This window comes from Podarcis liolepis (genome assembly GCF_965112155.1).
Source record: "Podarcis liolepis genome assembly, chromosome: 5".
Classification (NCBI taxonomy): domain Eukaryota; kingdom Metazoa; phylum Chordata; class Lepidosauria; order Squamata; family Lacertidae; genus Podarcis; species Podarcis liolepis.
Window position 1 is genome coordinate 53,697,951 of NC_139556.1, and position 19,818 is coordinate 53,717,768.

Genomic DNA, 19,818 nt, shown 5'->3' on the forward strand with positions numbered 1-19,818 from the left:
CATCCCAAATCGCATATTCGACAAGAAATACACGGTCATCATATTTCCAAGTCAGTCGATTCGGAAGAAAGAAAGAAAAATGGACACACTTGCTAAAAGGAACAATTTTTTTTATTTTTATTTTAAAAAAAAAGTTGAAGGAAATAAGAGGGTGGTGTTGTCAATTTCTTTAAAAGCAAGCAGAATGCCGGGGGTGGACATTGGCGAAAGCGCAGGGCGGTAAACGGCGTTACTTTCCAGAAGCAAAAGCAGGCGGCGCGAGAGAGGCGGCAAAAGCTGACCAGGAAGGAAAGAATGGGAGGCTTGCCTTCGGCGCTGCTGTCAAACGTGTGAGTGAGGACGGAGGTGGGGGGCTGTTTGCTTGGTGTGAGAAGGCGAGGGAGGGCAGTATCCTGCACTGTTTTCTGGTGCGCCAGGTGCTGAGCTGAGTCAGAATCGTGTCCCTTGAGAAGAGGTCATTCATGGCTTACTAGGGAGTCCAAAAGCCAAGGGCGGCGCTTGCCACTGCTGCTTCGTCTGACTGAGTAGATGTCAGGGGGTTTCTTCCCCCTCCCCTTTACGTGTAAAACAGGGGCACATATGCAGTCGAGTTAATTTGCATAATTCTGCCTTGGGAAACAGAGTTGTGCTGAGTACACACTCAAAGCACATTTCCCCCGCCTCAAAGAATTCTGGGTGCTGTAATTCACCCCTCGCCTAGTAATGATTTCCCGCAGCCCTTAGCAAACTACAGTGCCCATAATTCTTTTAGGCGTGTTAATGTGCACGCACTTTGATCTGCTGACACCGTGAGATTCTTTTTGTTGGGCCAGGGCTTGAAGCCAAACAGAATAAAACAACAGCAACAACCCTTGAATGGAGAAAGGAAGAAGAAAAATCCTATCTTCTGTTTAGGCTACTGTCTTTTTAGAGTCAGCCTTCAAAGCTGGTGCCCTGTCAAATTTTCAGTTGTGATGGACAGATACAGAATGAGATGTAATAAGTACCGTGAGCTCTCTTCCCTCTTTGGTGGTGGTGTATTGTGCTTAAAACAAGCCCCTGCCTGCAAAACGCTGTAAATAGAAGCTCACAATGAGGTCGAAACATTTGATTATGAATACCTATTTTCCAAGTGGGGGTGGGTGGAGCTGTGGTCTAAACCCCAGAGCTTAGGGCTTGCCAATCAGAAGGTTGGCGGTTCAAATCCCTGCGACAGGGTAAGCTCCCGTTGCTCGGTCCCAACTCCTGCCAACCTAGCAGTTCAAAAGCACGTCAAAGTGCAAGTAGATAAAAAGGTTTCGCTCTGGCAGGAAGGTAAATGGCGTTTCCGTGCGCTGCTCTGGTTCGCCAGAAGTGGCTTAGCCATGCTGGCCACATGACCTGGAAGCTGTCTGCAGACAAACGCCGGCTCCCTTGGCCAGTAAAGCGAGATGAGCGCCGCAACCCCAGAGTCGAACACGACTGGACTTAATGGTCAGGGTCCCTTTACCTTTACTTGTTTTCCAAAGGGATAGAAAGGAATAAATGTACATTTTTATTGAAAATTAGTTTAATTGTTCTGTTTAACACAATGAGATTTGCAAACATGCAGCTGAAAATGTGGGGTCGTTCTGAAATTCACATGCTGATCCTAAACATGTTCATTTTGATGCAAGATTTGTTGTTCTCCATAGGATATGTATGCAGATAGTATGCTTCAAACTGCAGGTAGATTGAAGTGTTGTACCTATTTTTTACTGAACAGGTTTTGAGTTTCTTGACAGTTAGCTGGGTTAAGGTTGCCACAGCAATTTTTATTCACAACTCAAAACGTATACTCAGTAGCCAGAATAATCAGTCACAGCAGTAATAATTCTTAGTTTTGCAGTGCTAATTTAACATCTATAAAATCCCTGGTCTCAATGAATATGGAATGAAATTGCCTGATAAATTATAATCCAGCAATTTCATGCTAAAGTTAACTCTAATTTTCAGTTATTGAACTTTAAATAGCCAAAAGACAGTTGGTTTTGCTGATTTAGACATAACATGGCCATTTCTCAGGATATGTTGTACTGTGTTAAGTGAGGGACTAGGCATAATTTTGCCTCTTCTTGTTGTTCTTTATTTCAGAATCATAGAGGGAAACAAAGAAGTCAATTGTACTGTTCCAGGGTACCCTAAGCAAACGTCCGATAAACTGAGATTATGACTTACCTCACAGATAGAAGAGAGAGACTTTCTACTATTCTAAGTGCACTTTAGTTTCATGTTTAAATGTAATTTATTGAACTAAACCTAACCTGAGCTTTTTCAAATTGTGTTTGGTTATCTTTGTCATATACAACAAGGAGATAAAATCCAGTGTAGTAGAAGAAAACAATACACATATTTTAAAATGCTACAATACTATTAAATCTGAAGAAGATATTTTGTATGTTGTTGAGCTGTCATGTCTGAAGTTAGCCTGTTGGAGGAAGACATTTGGGAGTACAAATCTATTAGGAAGCTAAAGTCAGTAGACCAGAATTCAGAAGCTGTCTGTACAAATGTACATAAAGCAAATGGTGGAAAGTCACAAAGACATGGCAATAGGAAAACATCAGAAGAAAAACAGACTTCGAAGATGACAAAGCAGGGACCAAGGCAAAGAAGTAGCCAAACACCTTTAAAACCAGATCTATGTGTCGGTGTTCCTAATGATGACCCTGCTACACAGTCACATGAAGGTATCTCATTGACATCATCAAAGCAAAAGAAAAACTGCAAGAAGCAAACCCCTTCAAAAGCTCGTCCAGTTTATGAAGGGCATTGCCCAAGTTGCCAGATGCCGTTTTCTTTGTTGTTGATCCAAACACCTCATTGGCATGTGACAGAATGTTTAGATGGCTCAAGAACTGCTGAAAAAGGTACAGCCATGGTTGGGGAGAAGGTGTCTTTCAAATATATTTGCTACTGTGTTTGTGTGTGTTCTTTTGCCTTTAACAGGAGTCCAAAATTTGGAAACTTTGCAGGTGAAGCCTTTTCTATCACTTACCTCCATGTGAGGGAAACATTTACTTAAATTTCTGCAGCAGGCTGTAGGATGACATGTAAAAATAATAGTAGCCCTTTTTCAAAGTTGAAACAAACTTCCAAAAACGTACGTCAGGTTGAAAATTGAAATAACGGGGAAAGTTAGCATTATTTCATAATGTAAAAATGTTTATCTGATTTCAGAGAACAAAATCTTGCAGTTCTGAATTACAGGTTCTGGGCCAGTGGCAAGATATAGTCTTAAATACATAATGCAAACAGAATTCAAAATGCTAGGTTTTTTGTTTTTCTGATAACATTCTACATTAACAAAACATGAATAAAATTGATACAACAAGAAAAATCTTTCCTTTCAAAGAATCAACAAAAAACCAGAAAACATTTCTTGACTTCCTATCATCTCTTTCCATGGTTCCTTTTAACCCCTCTTTTCCTTGTGTTTTCTAAGTTCATCCCGTCTTTCACAACCATTTTATATACTTTATTTATTTCTTACTCTGCTGAAAATTTTACCATCCTGCTAAGTAAATTGTTTACTTATACTACTTTCCCATATATTCTATAAATAGTATTCAGTCCTCTTTATATCTTTCATCATTTTGGTTTCTTATTCTAGTGGTCATCCTTGCTAACTCCAGATGTTCTAACAGTTTAATATGCCAGTCTTCTTTTGTTGGCACTTTTATCTGTTTTCCATTTCTGTGCTAATAATACATGGCTGACCATTGTAGCATATTAAAACAACTTTATTTCTTTACTGTATTGTAAACTGCTGTTGTTATTAACCCCAGCAATATTGCTTCTGGGTTTTTAGCAAAAGATTTTAAAAACATTTTTAAAAGTTCAATATAAATCATTTCCCAATGCTTTTTAATTATGCTACACAACCACCACATGTTGTTTTACACTTCCAAAAGTTGCCCTTTATTGATTTTTACATTTTTGCTAATTGGTCATTGTCTTCGATACCACCCTCATAAAGTTCTCTCTTAACGTATAGCATGCTGTAAATCTTATATTTACTTTCCACAGTTGCTCCCATAGTATAAAATAAATATTGCGTCCAACTTAAATGTTGTCTAACTTAAATGTTGCCTGAAATGCTAGGTTTTACATACACAATTTTACAAAGCTAAAGTGCCAGCCTGTGCCTTGTGTTATCTTTTGAGGTCCTTATCTTAAGGGCATTAATGTTACCATACTTGTTTCTGCCTAAGGAAGCAGATCACAACGTTACATGTTGTTATTTTGTTTTCAGATAGTTGAAAAGTTTTCAGTCAAGACATTGCATGCTGTTCTAACAACAGTTATTTGGATGTGAGACAATTCATTTCCAAGTAACTTTGTTTCTGTGTAAGAAGGGAAGAATGTATTGCCTTTAATTCAGAATAGGCAGGACTTGCTTGTATATTTTCATGCATGCTGAAACGTCCTCTTTGAAATTAAAGGCTCTCTTCTTTCAAGTGGTGCTGTCATATGACATCAGGCGTTACAGTGAACTAACATCTTTCATACATTTACTAAATCTGAAACTATAACACTAATGTACAGAAGGTTGACAATTGTTATATATTTTTTGTGGTTTTTAAGTAAACCTTTTGGGAACCATGTTGTTCTGTAAGTATACAGTTGTACTCAAAACACATTTTGTTTTCTTCCACTCCCAACATGTTTTTGTTTCTTTTCTTAGAGTGTCCTGATGGTCTTCTGTGTACTTCAACTATTCCTTCTCATTACAAACGTTATAGCCACACCCTTCTTGCTGCAAGCAGAGCAGGGGAATATATTGCTGAATTTTCCTCATCTAACATAGAAGATGATTTATTTAGTCTTGGTACTGCTTCATCCATCAACTGCAGTGCCTTCAGCGATGGGGTGTTGCAGGATCTGAAATACTCCCAGAGTGTGGGAAAACCTCCAAGACAGTGCTTTCTGCTGCCAAAAGCTACAAACATTACAGAAAATGTTAAAGAATCTGAACACAGTACACAGCGTACAGATGAAGTAAAGCTGTCCGAGTGCTGTGGTTCTCTTTATCAAGAAACTGAAAGTGGTGAAGATCTGGACAGTGGCTCTTACCAACGAAGTACGGTAATCTCAGAAGCTGACCTAAGTGACTGTGATATTTCCTACTCTCCACTTAACACAGATGGGGAAGACTCTATAGAAACAGATGACGAGGAGAACATAGAGGTAGAACGTTTTAGAAAAAGGCTATTTGATTTTGGGAGCCTAGAAGACAAAAGTGGAAGGATTGGAAGTTTTAATAAGCCACTAACTGCTTCACAACTAAGTGACCAGGAACACAACAGTGTTAAAATAGAGCATAATTTTACAGTAAGCAGTGAATCCTGCAAAACATTAAATGCTTTCCAAAGTCTGGATGGCGTTTGTAAGACTCTCTCTCAAAGTGGCATGCTTAGCAAAGTTTGCAGTTCAGCAAGTATTTTGGATCAGTTGAAACATCCCACAGAAGCACCCACTCCCCCTGTTGAATATAAAAAAACTCTGGAGAAACCTGAGGAGCTAAAATTGACTGCTTCAGCTTTTAATGCAGGTGAAAGTGGGTGGGGCAACTCTGATTACTCTAATTGGGCCTCTACAGATTCTGCTAAGGGCACATTGCTTTCAGAATTTAGAGAAGACGGTACGAACTCTCCTCTACCTGGCCTAAGAGATACTGTGGAAGAACCCAGTAGTAGCTTAGTTACTGAAGGTAAAAGTGTTACTGGCATATGTAGAAGCAGGTTGGCTCATAACAATTCATATTCAGTATCAGAAAAAGTGGGAAGGCTTTGTAATAACATAGCTATGCCTGTTTTCCCAAGCACAGTCTCTAAAGCACTGCCATATGTTTCTGCTGCTAATGCTGAAGTCAAAACCACTCCTGCCAAGGAACTAAAACAAATGGATATTGGTGTTTTCTTTGGGTTGCAACCGAAAGCCAAAATGGAGAGTAACCAAAAGAAAAATCTCTGTGAAAGTACACAGGCTTTGAGTCCACTGGCTGCTGCAGGAAGGCGGCCCGGATCTCGAAAGAGGAAAGCCGAAGGATCAGTGGGAGAGTCTGATACTATCAGAGAAAGTTCAAGCAAAAATGTCATCTCTGCCGATCCAACATCTGGTGGACAGAAAAGGTGGACAAAGAGGTTTAGGGAGTCCTGTCCTGCTGAAGAGGGAACAAGAAAAAAACAGTGTCCCTTCTATAAGAAGATACCAGGTAGCAGGCTCTATTTTGTTTTAGAACTGTAATTCTCCTTCCATTGTGTTGCTGCTCTGTCTTCTCCTTAAGTATAAAACTTCTTTTCATCTTTTGTGCTAAGTGAAATTCCTCTTTGAAGCACTTCTTCGTCTCTTTTTGAAGACCACAGTTCTGCTCTTAAGATGGGAGGGAGCCTTTAACAATCACCAAAATATAAGTAAAAGAGTGAGCATTGCTATGAGTTCCCATTAAAAACCTTATTTTGTGGAGAAGTGCGAAACTATACAGTAGTAATAGTAATAAGAGTTACTTTATTTTCTTGAAGAATAGGACTAAATACTCTTAATTTTTTAAAAAGAGTATTTAGGAAAATAAGTGCTATTAACATTTAATTATGTTTCTAAATCTGAAGCTCACTAAATTCTGTAACATTTTTCATATATTATTTAAAGCTTTCTATGAAATTGATCCTTTCATATGAAATTTCTTTCTCTTCTACTACACATTTGATAAATTGTTCATGGAGCCTCATCCTGTGCATATTTCTTTGGAAATAAGCCTTACTGATTTCATGGGGCTTACTCCCAAGTAATTATGCATAGAATTGCAGCCTCAAAGCTCTTACAAGCATGTATAGTTTTACTCAGAAGTAAGTCCCATGGTATTCCCAGATAAGTGTGCACAGGATTGCAGCCATAGTATGTTGAATTACACTAACCCACAAAAGAATGTAGCAACTCACTTTTTCAAGATTGCTTATTTGAAATGCTTCATGGGCTGCATTTCATGCTGAACAATGTTAAATTTCCTGGGTATTACACCCAGAACTGGAAACCATTCTATGCATCCCTTGAGTTTTCTTAGTCCTTGCTCTTTCAGGTTGCAGTCTCCTGAATTTCCAACCAATATTTCTGATGTTCACCACCTCTGTGGCTCTTGAACCCTATGCACAGGCAATCTGGGATTCTGTGCTAAAATAATTAAGTAGGTTAAATTATTCTAACTGTGTGTATTTGCATATTTAATTGTTTAAAAGTTTTCATATGGAAGTTTGTGGTGTTTTGCGATGACTGGCCAAGAAAGAGAGGGACTTTGATCAAAAATGTAAAAAATTAATAAATACACAAGATGTGTTGAGAGACCTGGTACAGATTATATTTGCTCTGGCAGTTAACCTCTTTGTCTTGTGTCACTTAAACCCTTCCCTTTATTTTCACTTTTAAAATTGCTAGTGGTAGTTGTTGACCTTGGCAATTCCAGTGTACGTTAGCTGATTGGCTGTTCTTGTATTAATTTGTTACAGGTACAGGTTTTGTAGTAGATGCATTCCAGTATGGAGAAATTGAAGGATGCAAGGCTTATTTTCTTACACACTTCCATTCTGATCATTATGGTGGCCTAACTAAAAAGTTTACATTCCCAATATATTGCAATAAGGTAGGTTTGGGCTCAAGGGTGATGTGTACAATAAGATTTATGCCATCTATGCAAATGTTACTCATGCACAGCTGGTACATTTAATTTTAAAGCTGACTTGAATAAAACTGTCATTTACTTCTGGGATTTATCTTTCTTGGGTTAGCACAAATGGTGGTCAGGAGCTTCTAGAATAGCTAACCTGACCTTCACTTAGTTTTTTAAAGTCATCCTTGCCACTACTGTCCTTTTTGCAGAACTGTAAGTTGTAATATTGAAGCGAACAGAGCACATGCCAAAATCACAATGTTCAAGAGTCTCTAGTGCGGAGGAGACAAAAATCAATACCAGTGCTCCAAGCCTGTAAGATACATGTTTGGAAAGAGCTTATCTGTTATTTATTATTGAAAAGGAGGCGGAGTTGAGCTATTTACAGGAGAAGAATCTCTTTCTCCATTCTGAATTATAAAACTGGCGATAGATGACCTATATCAATAAGTTTGTCTCCACCAATTCCCTCGCCTCAGGTCACTGATGTGTATCATGCTCTGTTTCTTTAAAATTACATACTAGACATTTTACAATTGCACACACATCAATTTTCCTATTCTGTAATATATAAAGAAGAAAATAGGGAAAGAGACAGACAGACAGAAACAGAGAAAGAAAGAAAATAACAAGAACAAAAAAACCATGGGGTAGTGGGGTGAGTAGTTTAACCGGAATAGAGTTCTAAAGAAATATTCTGCCAGATATTCTGACATTATTTTCCTGTATTTTCATGCAACTATTTGTTCGTAAATGGTGATATTTTGGAAATCAGTCACAGTTACTGTAGCAAGCCTTGTTATTTAGTGGGCTTCAGAAGCCTTGAGCTCCTCTTCCTCTGTGTCATCTAAAGTAGTAGATGGTTCATTTGGGTGGTTGTTTTTTTTTGCGTCAGCTACAAGCGAAATCTTGATTAATTGATAAAACAGAAACATAGTGATGTTAAACACTTTCTGTTGTTCAGATAACTGGAAATCTGGTGAAGAGCAAACTTCGAGTGCAAGAACAGTACATCCATGTCCTGCCAATGAATAGCGAATGCATAATAGATGGCATCAAAGTGGTGTTGCTCGATGCTAATCAGTAGGTATCTTTGACAGAAGCAAGGTCAATACAAAAGGAGTTAAAATGATGGACTTAAGTAGAGACCTGCTTTCAAAAACTGTAGTTCATGTTCAAAACCATGTGGATCCCAAATAAAAAATGGAATGTCTTTCTCTTCTTCCCCCTTCTCTTCTCCGGCAGTTGTCCTGGTGCTGCAATGATCCTATTCCTATTTCCGAATGGGACTAATATGTTACACACGGGAGACTTCAGGGCAGATCCTTCTATGGAGCGCTGCCCTTTTCTTGTCGGTCAGAAAGTTCACACTGTCTACTTAGATACAACGTAAGTTGCATTTCAGTGATATGCTCTTATCCTTGCTATGTAAAAAAACCAAAAACCAAAAAACACCACAACCTGCTTAGTCTAGAGCAGTGTTTTCCAACCTTGGGCCTCCAGCTGTTTTTGGACTACAACTCCCATCATCCCTAGCTAGCAAGACCAGTGGTCAGGGATGATGGGCATTGTAGTTCGAAAACAGCTGGAGGCCCAAGGTTGGGAAACACTGGTCTAGACTACCTTGAGCCAGTTTGGACGATTACACACTGGTTTATTAAACTGAGATATGAACAATTGTTACTTACATGGTTCTTTGCCTCTTCTATTCACTCTGGGAAGCGTAGCAGTTGGAAACACCATAGCAGACATCATTGTTGGGAATCCACCTTTGAACCTGGATTTTGAGAGGATAGTTCCCTAGAAACAAGTATAGAACCTTTAGCCAAAACCTACGGACTTGACTTTGGCCAGTGAAAAGTAACTTTTACAGTCTTGGAAAAGCCCAGTGTACCTTCTCCCATATACATTGTGATGTAGAGGAACTCATAACAATGTAGTTTATGGTGAGAGCTTTCAAAGGAGACATTTTATCTCCTGCATCAGGTGCAGGTGCTTCTGCCACTATTAAGAGTCTCCTTGGCAATGGGCACCTAGCCTGAAAGAAGGACAGCATTTGCACGAACTTCCAAGTCTCCTTTTTTGGGTCAGGAACTTTCTCTCTCACAGATGCACCCTGCCCACTGCTCTCTCCCCTTCTCCCAGCAGTGCAGTATAACCACTCTACTGTGCAGTATATGCCGGAGAGCTGGGGACCAGGTTCTAACAACTCAGGCAGATCATAGAATGTTAGAGATTATCTGCTCCAACCCCATAATTGATGTGGGTTTTACAAGATAGGATCCAACTAAAACATCCCTAATAGGTAAATACCTCTATCAAAGAAGAACCCACTATTTTCCGAGGCATTCTATTCCACTGTTAAATGGCCCTTTCAGTGTGGAAGATCCTTCTACTATTTAGCTGAAATCTAATGTACTAAGTTGTCCTTTGCACTGATGGTGAATTACATATCCCAGGAACTGCTGTCTGTCTCAGCACACCATTGTAACTTCCAATATGCTGCTTCTGCTAAGTTAGTCATTGTTATATCTCTGTAGAGCTTGATCTTTCATTGCTATATCTGGTGTAGGCCAACTGACAAAGCAATGTGATTTTTAAAATATGTCTTCTCTTTGCTTTTCTTAGATACTGTAGTCCTGAATACACTTTCCCTTCCCAGCAAGAAGTGATTCAATTTGCTGTCAATGTGGCCTTTGAGACAGTGACTTTAAACCCACGGACTTTGGTTGTTTGTGGCACATATTCTGTTGGAAAAGAAAAGATCTTTCTAGGTATGTGAGTGAACATTCCACAAGAATTGCAAAGATCCTTTTTAAGAGTTAATATTTTCTTAGGGAAGAACATTCAATGGAATCTATTCTGAAACTTCTACCAATAACATGGTTGTGTTTTTTTAAGCATTACAGCATTTCTGTAAAAGTACTTAAATTCGGAGCACAATAGGCCTCTTGGCATGGTGCACAGAGAAGAAATAGTCTATGACATGAACCGTTTGCTGATGGCTGCCCCTTTTAGTAATGCTGCAATTTTAAAACACTCTAGCTGTATTAATAGTCCTGTAAATGTAATGCATTTTTTAAACTTTTAACCTCAGCTTCTTGGTATGTGCATTAACTTTTCAAATGCAATGTAATTTATTTCCATGCCAAATTGGAAACAGTTGAAGCGTGCATGTCAACGCTTCCTGAAATCCACCCACCACCCACTTGTAACTAAGCAAATCTTTCAACCGCTTCAAACCTTTCATGGCCTATGCTTAAATCACTACCCTTCTAAATTGTACAGACCTATTAGCTGAATGTTTTTAATCAGACAACAGATACTGCTTTTGATGGTTCTTTTTGAAAGGAATTAGTGGGTGCCACTGGGTTACTACCAAGGGGGGGCCACCACAAAAGGGTTGTCCTTCTCCTTTAAAGCAACACGTACAGGCTGCCTGTTCCTAAATGAAATATTCCTTCATTTCCATGAATAAGAACCTTTAACCACTGTAGCTATTACTTCTAGGTAAACCACAAAAGTACATTAATATAAAGACTCAAGCATGTAAAAATCAGACTTGGTCAATGTTTATAAAAAATGCACTTCTTTAAAGCAGGATGGCAGACAGTGAGAGAAGCTGGTAGGCATGTTTTTCTGACTTAGGCCAATTCCCTATGAGTCTTTATCGTAAACACTATTGGATTACCTGGTGTCTTCCAGTTTTTAATCTGCCACAAGCCAAAAGCAGAAGTGACTTGGTTTAAAAAAAACAACCTTGGACATGCCTCTGTGATGGTAACTGAGCATTAAACTGATTTTTTTAAACACTGAAATTTTATTTTCCTTGCCCACTTCTGTTTCCATCATGTCGTAATCCTTCCTCCCCTTTCTGTAGCTATTGCTGAAGTTCTAGGTTCAAGAGTGAGCATGTCCCAAGACAAATACAAAACACTGCAGTGCCTGGAATCAGCAACAATCAATTCCCTCATCACCCTGGACTGGAATAACACTTTGCTTCACCTTCTACCCATGATGCAAATTAATTTTAAGGTAAGTATTAAAACTGTCACTTGTACTCATCTGGCTAAGCTTAAATTGGTGGGGAGAGACAGAAGTCGGTCATCTTGTTCCTAACATCATAATTAAAATTAAGGAACAAACCACCTCTCGGTACCTCTCAATCTAAGAGTTTATTTTCAGTGCCAGAACTGAACAGTGCCAGTCCTTTCACACATATACCCAATCCTGGTTTTCTCCCAAGTTTTCTTCATTTTAGCAGCCTAATTTTTTTGTTGGGGTGTGTGTGAAATTGTTAAACATTTGAGAGTCCAGCTGTTCAGCACCACAGACACCTGTGCAGTTGCCTTAAAGTTATTTCTAGTGGCTGTGCTTTTATTTCCTTACTAAAGAGTATACATAGTTCATTTTCCATTTTGTTCTTTATATAGACATTTCTGACTTAATAACTTATATTCAAATTGTGTTTGATTTGGTCTGTGTCACTGCTAGTCTTTGCTTTCTATTTTATGTATTTGTAGAATCTAATTTCCCTTTACTTTCTTGCCTGCATTTATTTGTTGGTGTTTCTTTTCCTGCTTCTGATTTCATACAATTTTCTGAATACTAATCTACCAGGTATTTTCAAATGGATGCTCTTTGTACAATGACTGAACATACTTGAAACAGATCTTGACATAAAAAGCATTGATTATCTTTTAAATCAACACTAAGTTTATTATGTTTTCCATGGACGAAAACAAAGTCTATGCTAAAAAATTTCATCATTTTCACTTTTTAGTGTTTGACTAGTATAAAGTCTCCATTGAGAATCCTTAGTCTATGTCAGATATATTTATTTTTTACCAATCTGACAAGTGGAAATTTCAAATTTTGTTGCTACATATTATGTAAATTAAGTGAATGTTTTTTCTACTACTAATTGGCATTCGCTGTTGACAGAATGGACACTGAAAGTCTATAAAATGCTACAGCTTCCATTCTTATCTAATTTGATTATTTGACAAGACTCTGAGAACTCTTGCCATCTGTAGTCTGTTTTGCTTTGATCAGAAGACTATCAATTTTTTTTTGCAATGAATGTTTTAAATCCTTAATAACCAACTGTTCTTTTCTATCAACAGAATTTGAAGAATCACCTGAACAAATTCTCTGATAATTTTGATCAAATTTTGGCTTTTAAACCCACTGGGTGGACTTATTCAGACGGGTGTGGCTCTTTGAGTGATATTAAACCTCAGACCAAAGGAAATATCACCATATATGGTAACATAATTTCAAATGTTTTACTATGTTTATTTCTTTTCTGATAGCCTTTTCACATACTGTATTATTTCTTCTTGTGGGTAATGGATGTACCTTAACAGAAATGAAATTATTTATTAATGAACATCATACTTCATTGTTAACTATCGTTGGTCCTGCTCCTATGGACTTGTAGACAGCAACTGTGGATACAGCTTGTTGTTACCAACTTTGGGAAAGCTGTGACCCTCCAGGAATTGCTGGACTACAACTCCCATCAACCCTGACCATTGGACATTGGAAATGTTTAATGGCGCTGAACATCTGGAAGCCCTGGACCAGTGCCTGGACTTGGTGATGGACTGCATGAGGGCCAATAAACTGAGCCTGAATGCTGGCAAGACAAAGGCCCTGTGGGTGGGTGATCTCGAGTCCAGATAAATGGTCAGTCTGTTCTGGATAGGGCAGTATTCTCTCTGAAAGAGCAGGTTTATAGTCTGGGGGGTCTCCTGAATCCATCTTTGTCACTAGAGAGCCAGGTGACCTCAGTGGCTAGGAGTACCAGGATAGTCATGTGCTGGTAACCTCCAGACAAGATTGCTGTGGTGTGCTTTCTGTGGGACTGCTCTTGAGGTTGGTTCAGAAGCTGCAGCTGATGCAAAATGTAGCAGCTGAACTGCCCATTGAGGGAGGATTTCACTAGCAGGCTACCTCTATGTTGAAAGAATTGCACTGGCTACCAATTACTTACTGGGCTAAGTTCAAGGTGCTGCTTTTGGTCTATAAAGCCTGATATACAGCTTGGGATCAGGATACTTGAATGTTGTTGTTTAGTCGTTTAGTCGTGTCCGACTCTTCGTGACCCCATGGACCAGAGCACGCCAGGCACTCCTGTCTTCCACTGCCTCCCGCAGTTTGGTCAAACGCATGTTCGTAGCTTCGAAAACACTGTCCAACCATCTCGTCCTCTGTCGTCCCCTTCTCCTTGTGCCCTCCATCTTTCCCAGCATCAGGGTCTTTTCCAGGGATGAAAGGTTGTATCATCCGTTATACACCCAACTGATCACTGCACTCCGCAGGTAAAGTTCTCCTGCATATACTATCTTATCAGGAGGTCTTTTCTGCAGTGTGTAGACTTTGGGCCTTTCATGACATCTACCTTTTGGAATTCCCTCCCATTGAATATTAGACAGGCACCGTCTCTGTTGACTTTTTGGCACCTCCCTCTTTCAATAAGCCTTTTAAGTCGAGATCTTTCTCAGTCTGCATCTGTACTGGAATTGTTTTTAAGATGTTTAAAAAATGTTTTTATAGTTTCATAACTTGTTTGCCACCCTGGACTCCTTTGGGACGAAGGGCGGGATATAAACTTAATTATTAAATAAACAAATGCTATTTTATACAAGTCCATTGTGCTAAACACATTGGCTAAATTCGTTCTGTGTTGTTTCATTTGCAGGAATACCTTACAGTGAGCACAGCAGCTTCCTCGAAATGAAACGCTTCATTCAGTGGTTGAAACCTCAGAAAATTATCCCTACTGTAAATGTGGGAAACTGGAAAGCCAGAAATGAAATGGAGAAGCATTTCAGAGCCTGGAAGATGGAGGCTGCAGGATGGAACTAGGAAGAAGAGTGGAGTTTGCAGCTGTATGCCTTACATTCCCTTTCTGTTTTTTTCTGTCCTTTTCTTTGGCTCTGACCTTTGCAGAAGCAATAATACAGTGATGGATTCCTTCATTTGCTAATTATAAAGATACAGTTTGTTATCTGTAGCTGTAACTGGTAGAAACTTTGTCAACTGAGGTATGCCCTGAAAAGCACTTTAAAGAAATGCAAAATGTTAAGCACCTCTATTACAAGTCCAGGCTCCTTAGATGGCATAGACAAATCCCTCCTGATAGGTAAGAAAGTGATGGCTACTGATAAATCCCTGTCATACTTGAAGTATCTATTTGGGTCCCAGGGGGACAAACAAGTATGCAAATATTTTACTGCGGGATTTCATGCTACTTGCTTTGTGGTCTCACCACATGTTAAGTGACAAGCATCCAAATTTAAGGTTTTTGTTTCTAAGACAGTTGGCAGCCTTGCCAGTCTTAAATTGTTTAAGCGGGGGGGGGGGGGGTTCCTGAAATTTTCATGACCAAGAGTCTTCTGAACAACCATTTTTATATGATGAATTTGGTGGACTAACATCTAGGTCATGTCTCTCCCCCCCCCCCCCGACAGTCAAAAATATATTATATGGATCCAAGTTGTCCTGCAAGATGGTAGTATGAATCTGCATAGCAATTAGCATCTCAGAAGTAGGAGTCTTAACACTAATTTTGTAACTTATTTGCAGAGTTTAAATCACGCTCCGCACAGGTATGGAGTAGAACAATTAATGTCAAGGAAAATGTATGAATGAGAATATTTTACACATTTTTATAAAAGAAATACATTTTTAATAAACGACCTAAATATATTTATGCTTTATTTATATTTTGCATGGAGGTTTTGAAATAACTAATATGATGCACTGAAGGTTCCCATGGCATTGGAGCAACTTCTGTCTCATACGTTCCATTGAAGAGATGCTTCAGTTCTGTTTATATCCTGATCTTACAGTTCTATGTGCGTTAAGAACATAAGGAGAGCCTTGTGGGATTGGATCAAGGGTCCCTCAATCCAGGAGCAGGGAGCCAGAAGTTTCTAGATTACAACTCCCATCATCCCTGACCATTGGCCATGCAGACTGGAGCCAACAGATGTTGGAACCCAACAACATCTGGAAGGGCCGCGATTCCCCATCCCTGTTATAGCCCATTTAGTTATTGTGACTAATAGCAGGTTACTTAATTCCTTTTTAAACCAGTAGCCATCACCATATTTTGTTACACCAGATCCCATAAATTATTTATAAGTTGTGTGAGTAAGCATTTGCCTTTTGATCTTTATGTTTGCCCTTTTATCTTCTGCACCATTGCACAAGTAGAAGTCCTTACACAGGGCTTCCTTAGGTGACTCCTGCCCTCTGTTGGCTACCTCCAGTTCTCTGGTGTGGAGGCCAGTTTAATGACATGATTGGCTTTTTTTGTTTTTTAAGCATTTCCACATTTGGGAACTTTTACTTAAGTGTATGCTACCATCACCTCGTAACTTATTTAATTTTTAAATGTGTCACTTAAGCTATCAAACTTTTGTCACCTCTGTGATTGCTGACATCCTTGTACTTGAGGGATGGTTGGTATAGCTATGCAAAGAATTCGTTTTGAAATGGGGACAGTCAGCCTTAATGACAAACACATTTAACTGCACTAGCATGTAGTTAGATAACAAAATTCAGCAGGAGGGAGACTAATTACACTTGCTCGCATCTTATTCAGTATTGCAAGAGGAGAAAGCCTTTTCCATCTTGCTGAGTTTTGAAAGGATTGTGCTGCCGAGAATGAACAAGCCACAAAAGCAGCTGTCTAGACACTGGGAAATCTTGGAAAACTCTTGTTGTGATTGGCCGGAGTCAGCATGACCACGTCATTTTTTAGCCAATTAATTTGATCTTGATTAAAGCGTGATTCCAACAGTGGTTATCTACTCACCAAGTCAGGAGGGAGTGGTTTCTACCTAGATTTCCCCTTTGTCAGTAAAGTGTTCTGGTTTGAGCGTGATGTTCCAAACATGCCTGTGCACGAGTCTTATGCCTGTTCCCATCCCTGTACTTGTATCCTTGCCATGGTTTTGTGTTCATTGACTACAGCTTTTCAGCACATCATCAACATTTCATGCTCAACAGCATCCCACTTCTTTATAACTTGGCCACATTCTGGTGGAAAAAATTACTATTATGATCTTAAACTCAGAATGACATTATTTATCTTCATTCAACTGGAACTGACAAAGTAAAATGATTAATAATGGAAATGGGTACATAGATTACAGAACTGGAGTTGCAAAAAGCTATGGAAAACCACTTAGTAATAAGAGATTCTACTTTTTTCTACTTCTGTCTGGTTGGTGCCTTTGGTGGTTTCTTGATCAAGGGAAGGAGCTGGGTTGGGGGTTGTGAAGCAAAATTCCCAATTGAAATTAATAAAAATTATAGAGGAAGGGAGAGAATATAAAGTCTGAAAGAAAATATACAAAGGTAATACCAAATATCTTTTTGTAAGAGATAAACTAATCTAAATAAAAACATAAACCAAAAGGAGAGAAAAAGAAAGAAAACTTCCAATTCTTCATTATTTGAAAATTATTCAAAACACCCACTCCAAAATAACATCTAACAGTTCTTTCTATAAACCAATATTTTCTTCAATCCTCAAACCCAGATATCATAAGCTCATTTTCTTTTTATTGTTGGAAATTGCAGAAGTCCCAAATTAAATGGGAACTACAAAATAGGAATATCGTCTCCTTTTCAGTAAAATCAATATGGCAGCTATACTAAGCACCTATATCAAGGGAAAACAAGATGGCGCCCTCCAGATGTTTTGGAAAAGACAGGGCGCCATTTGCCTTTCGCTTGGCCTGAAATACAGAAACAACATGTGATTGCTATTTTTGGATCAATATGGAGTAGACAAGTGATTTTGTGACCCACTAAAAAGGTAAACCAACACTCCATTTTGTCCAATATATTCTTTGGAACCTGCAGACAATCACTTCCATCTGACATCAGAACATTACAGACGGATTAAAAAAATTATGTGGAATATGTGCTACTCCCTGGTATATTTACTGTTCATCTGCTTTTTGTCTGAAACTTGAAGCAGAAATATACTTTTTCTTTAGGCCCAGAAAGAGCTGCCAAAAGGTTAATTGGCAGAAGGACACGGTCCTTTATGTAACTTAAGTAAACATCCTGCATTTCCAAGAGACAAATTTTTGGCTGACAGGTAACTTCAGCAACAGACTCAATGGGCTGTCTAAACTGCAGTGAATCCAGAGTATCTCTTTCAAACTCACATGCTATTAATCTCCAACATGACTATAAATATGCATTATAAATGTCTAGATTCTAGAGTGGATAAAGTTGAGATTCAAATGCTATCTTTCACCTTAATGATTTTAAGGCTGTATGAATTTTGGGTGATCCTATTCCTTGGCAACAGCAGTGACTTTTATTAATTTTTTTTTGAATTCTAAGAACTTCCAAATATCCTGATCAAGCCAATCCTTATCCACCCAGTTCTGATGTGAAAAAATAGACATACATGATGGGAACAGAAGGTGCTTTCAAACTGTCTCAACTTAGTTCCCTCCTCCTGCTCCCAAGTTACGTATGTTCTTTGTTATTAAGAAAATTACTTTACATAACATTACATTACATCATTACAACATAAACAAGATAAAAGTAAAATTTTACATTGATTCATATTAAATGTACTGAAGGTTGATTAACATGTTAAGAAGTGAGGTGTTAATCATGGAAGGCTAACCATACCTTGCCCATTCCTGGCCAGAAAACCAACACAAATTTGGTCCTAGAGTCAGGATTCAAATTTGTTCAGTAGAAACCCAGTGAGGCAGAGAGTAAAGCACAAGCAGTGATTTAAAAAAAATATCTGTTTATTGGTGTGCTATGCTTCAATTAAGACATATAGAAGATAATGACGTTTTAAAATCGAACGGAAAATGAAGCAACTTATAGGAATGTAACATAGTTGAATATAACAGCAATTGCACTGGTTTACTAAAGTCATAAACTAATAATTGCATTGACAAAGCAATCAGAGTGTGTAACATGGTTAATATAGTTTCCTTGTAACTTCCTCCAGCAGACCAACTTTTTAAACAGAAGTTATACATTTCTTACCATTTTAGCATTTTGGAAGAAAGTACAGTTAACCAATCTAGGTTCTAGCCACAGAAAAGTTGACTTTGTTGTAAAAATGGTAGGGGGTGATTTTGAGAGCAGAATAGCTTTTGGAATAGATCTGGAAGATGCTTTAATGTCTGAAACATTTCAGTGAGTTGCACTGAAAAAACCCACTGCATGCTCCTCTAATGGCAATGGGACAGTTGAAGTGACCTGAAATGCCTTTTCTGCTTCTCATGTCTTTGGTCCTTTAACCATCATTATACAATGCCATCTTCTTATCGAGTCTCTCTGATGAGTACCTTGGCACCAGCCGAACTTTTCCACTCTGTCAGATCTGCATGAGCTGTGGTATCATTGAGCTGATAGAAACTGGCACAAACAAAAACCTAAAATAAACCCTTATGTAAAACAGAATTAAATGTGGGGAAATATCTCCCTACTATATACTGCAGGGCTTAGAGAGGTTTTGCAAAGCGGCAGAGAGTCCTTTGCGTCCCAGACATTAAAATGTACACCACTCAAAGGCTCATTTTTCAATTACTACTTCCCAGAAATGACAGAAAAAGGGAGTAGGATCAAAGATAATGTCACAATTATCACCGCTGTGAGCTACTTTCCAACAGTAGTAGTAATTTCATCTCATAAGTTAGCACCAGCAATGCCTTTTGCGAATTAGAAAATAAGTCCTTGAGGAACCCAGCAGTCCTGTGTGGTCACTTCTACATAACCAAACAGGGGTCAAAAGAGGACACAGATTTGCATTAAATGGTTACATATGTGTCTGCCCAGACTACTGTCCAGGTGATACCTCTTGATGGACAGCTTCAAGGTCTCTGCTCTCCCTTCTCATGGTTCTTTATCTTTAAACAGGACTTTGGAGAGCATAGCCCTTCAAAGATAGGATGCCTTTAAATAGAGGGTTGTCTTCTGACTGCCTTCTGTAAAGTAGGACATATGACCAACCAAGTGGTCCACCATACAGAAATAGCAAGCCCTTAATTCACGTCAACCTATTTGTTTATTTGTTCAAGGTGTGAATATGAGGTTCAAGTGAGAGTGCAGAGACAGGATGGCAAGATCAATTAGCACTGGCAAGCAAAAAGGGT

At 38.7% G+C, this 19,818-nt stretch overlaps 1 protein-coding gene across 1 annotated transcript; it reads left to right on the forward strand.

Annotated features, from left to right (window-relative positions):
- The first annotated feature begins 242 nt into the window (after positions 1-242).
- DCLRE1A (DNA cross-link repair 1A) lies at positions 243-15,376 on the forward strand. The gene is made up of 10 exons (XM_083504776.1): positions 243-327; positions 2,092-2,867; positions 4,685-6,214; positions 7,500-7,633; positions 8,625-8,743; positions 8,906-9,049; positions 10,289-10,434; positions 11,541-11,695; positions 12,787-12,928; positions 14,367-15,376. Exons 2-10 carry the CDS (start codon positions 2,411-2,413, stop codon positions 14,531-14,533), a joined length of 2,994 nt encoding a protein of 997 aa, XP_083360902.1. The 5' UTR covers positions 243-327; positions 2,092-2,410; the 3' UTR covers positions 14,534-15,376.
- The last annotated feature ends 4,442 nt before the right edge of the window (positions 15,377-19,818 follow it).